Source organism: Triticum dicoccoides, chromosome 4A (assembly GCF_002162155.2).
Source record: "Triticum dicoccoides isolate Atlit2015 ecotype Zavitan chromosome 4A, WEW_v2.0, whole genome shotgun sequence".
Classification (NCBI taxonomy): domain Eukaryota; kingdom Viridiplantae; phylum Streptophyta; class Magnoliopsida; order Poales; family Poaceae; genus Triticum; species Triticum dicoccoides.
Genome location: NC_041386.1, coordinates 376,437,720 through 376,439,320, shown reverse-complemented (window position 1 = coordinate 376,439,320; position 1,601 = coordinate 376,437,720). Strand labels below are relative to the sequence as shown.

General features: G+C 39.2%; 1 protein-coding gene across 1 annotated transcript in view; it reads right to left on the bottom strand.

Moving 5' to 3' along the window:
• The window catches only part of LOC119285954 (arabinosyltransferase XEG113-like), a 23,941-nt gene that overhangs the window by 815 nt on the left and 21,525 nt on the right, over window positions 1-1,601 (bottom strand). Inside the window, exons 7-8 of the mRNA XM_037565285.1 lie at window positions 701-799; window positions 490-609 (exon numbers count right to left, since the gene is read on the bottom strand). Of these exons, the coding sequence (XP_037421182.1) occupies window positions 490-609; window positions 701-799 (219 nt within the window). The remainder of the gene's footprint in view (window positions 1-489; window positions 610-700; window positions 800-1,601) is intronic.

The following is a 1,601-nucleotide window of genomic DNA, read 5'->3' as shown; positions in this document are numbered from 1 at the left end:
GCTCTTAATCAAACCCTGTAATAGATTTTGTTCATTATATATCTTAGGACTCCCAGTTTGTATCTACAGGAATGTTGTTAGGTGTATCAATCTCTGTACACCTTTATATTTACTTCTTTCCAAAAATATGTATGCCACTTTCCTCACTGATGGACTGATAGTGAAACAGAAAACCCATATCGGCACACCTTCAAATTATAGCAGTAATCGCGAGTTAGCAGGAAATGCATTAATTTATTTGCTTCAATTTTATATTAGTTTTTTCCTTGTTTTCATATATTTGATGACTGATCTATGCATATGCATACGAATGCATAACTCTCCTAGAAAGGAAAATAACAATTCGTAAAGGAGTTGATTGGGAGCAACTAATCAAACAAGATTAAAAGAAACATACAGGACATTTTACAATGTGACAAGTGTGACCAAGTGAATGATGTGTTGCGCTGAACTGAAAGCAGGCACAACAGTAGGTTCCTCATAATTTACCATTTGTTCGGTGCTATTCCTTGGCAATAGAATGGCTCTGTGTTTATTGGATCCATTGGCTGTGGAGCATCTGGTGCTATGCTCATTGCAGAGCCGCACCTCAAGAAACGACTCTTTCACCTGAATCAATACTCCAAACAGAAACTATTAGGGGACAAGCCATCTTGTTTCCGGGATGAAGGTGAAATGCCTGCAAACAGCATAGTGTTACCTGTTTAGGCAATGATGGATTCTCAAGAAATGTATATTCTCTGAAATCAATACGTGGCCCAAATTCCTCCTCAGGCAAGTCCTTCAGCATAACATGTACCTATACATGTAAATCACTGAGCTGAAGTAGGAAAATGTTGCTTCATGGTTGATGTACAAAAATAAGTTAGATACCCCCTCCATTCCAAATTAATATAAGTTCTAGGTTTATCCAAACTTAAACTTACTGAAGTTTGACCAAGTCTATATTAACATCTACAACACCAAATTAGTTTCATTAGATTCTTTATAAAATAAAGATTTGTATTATAAATATTTAATGTTGTAGTTCTTAGCAGATTTTTCATAGATTTGGTCAAACTTTAAAAGTTTGACTTTGGACAATCTTAGAATTTTAATTAATTTGGGACAGAGGGAGTACCATATAGAAGCAACTCTAGCAAATTTCCTAAACTCCCCCACCCTTAAAAAACTGCCAATATGAAGGTTAGAGGGCAAAAAAAAAACTGTAGTCGATCAGTTCGGACTTTTGGTTGCGTTGGCTAGTGCATGAAGCTTAACATGGTATCAGAGCTACGGTCTTGAGTTCAAGTCCTGGTTTGCGCAATTTATTTAAAAATTGCTGATAGCCCCCCTTTGTGTCCACGTAGAGGCCTCTTGAGTCATATGTGAGTTTCGCACGCCGTCGCTCTCTTCCGGTTGCACGTGTTGACTTGTCTTCCCCGTCACACGTGAGAGGGGGTGTTACAGTATATGTGGATTGTACTAGCCCTTACCGTCAGTTCGGGCTTTTGGTTGCGTTGGCTAGTGCATGAAGCTTAACAGCAGGTTCCGCTTAGTCACGGCCAGCATGACCACACCGTGTGGTGATGCCCAATGTCCGTGTGTATGCCGACACCTCG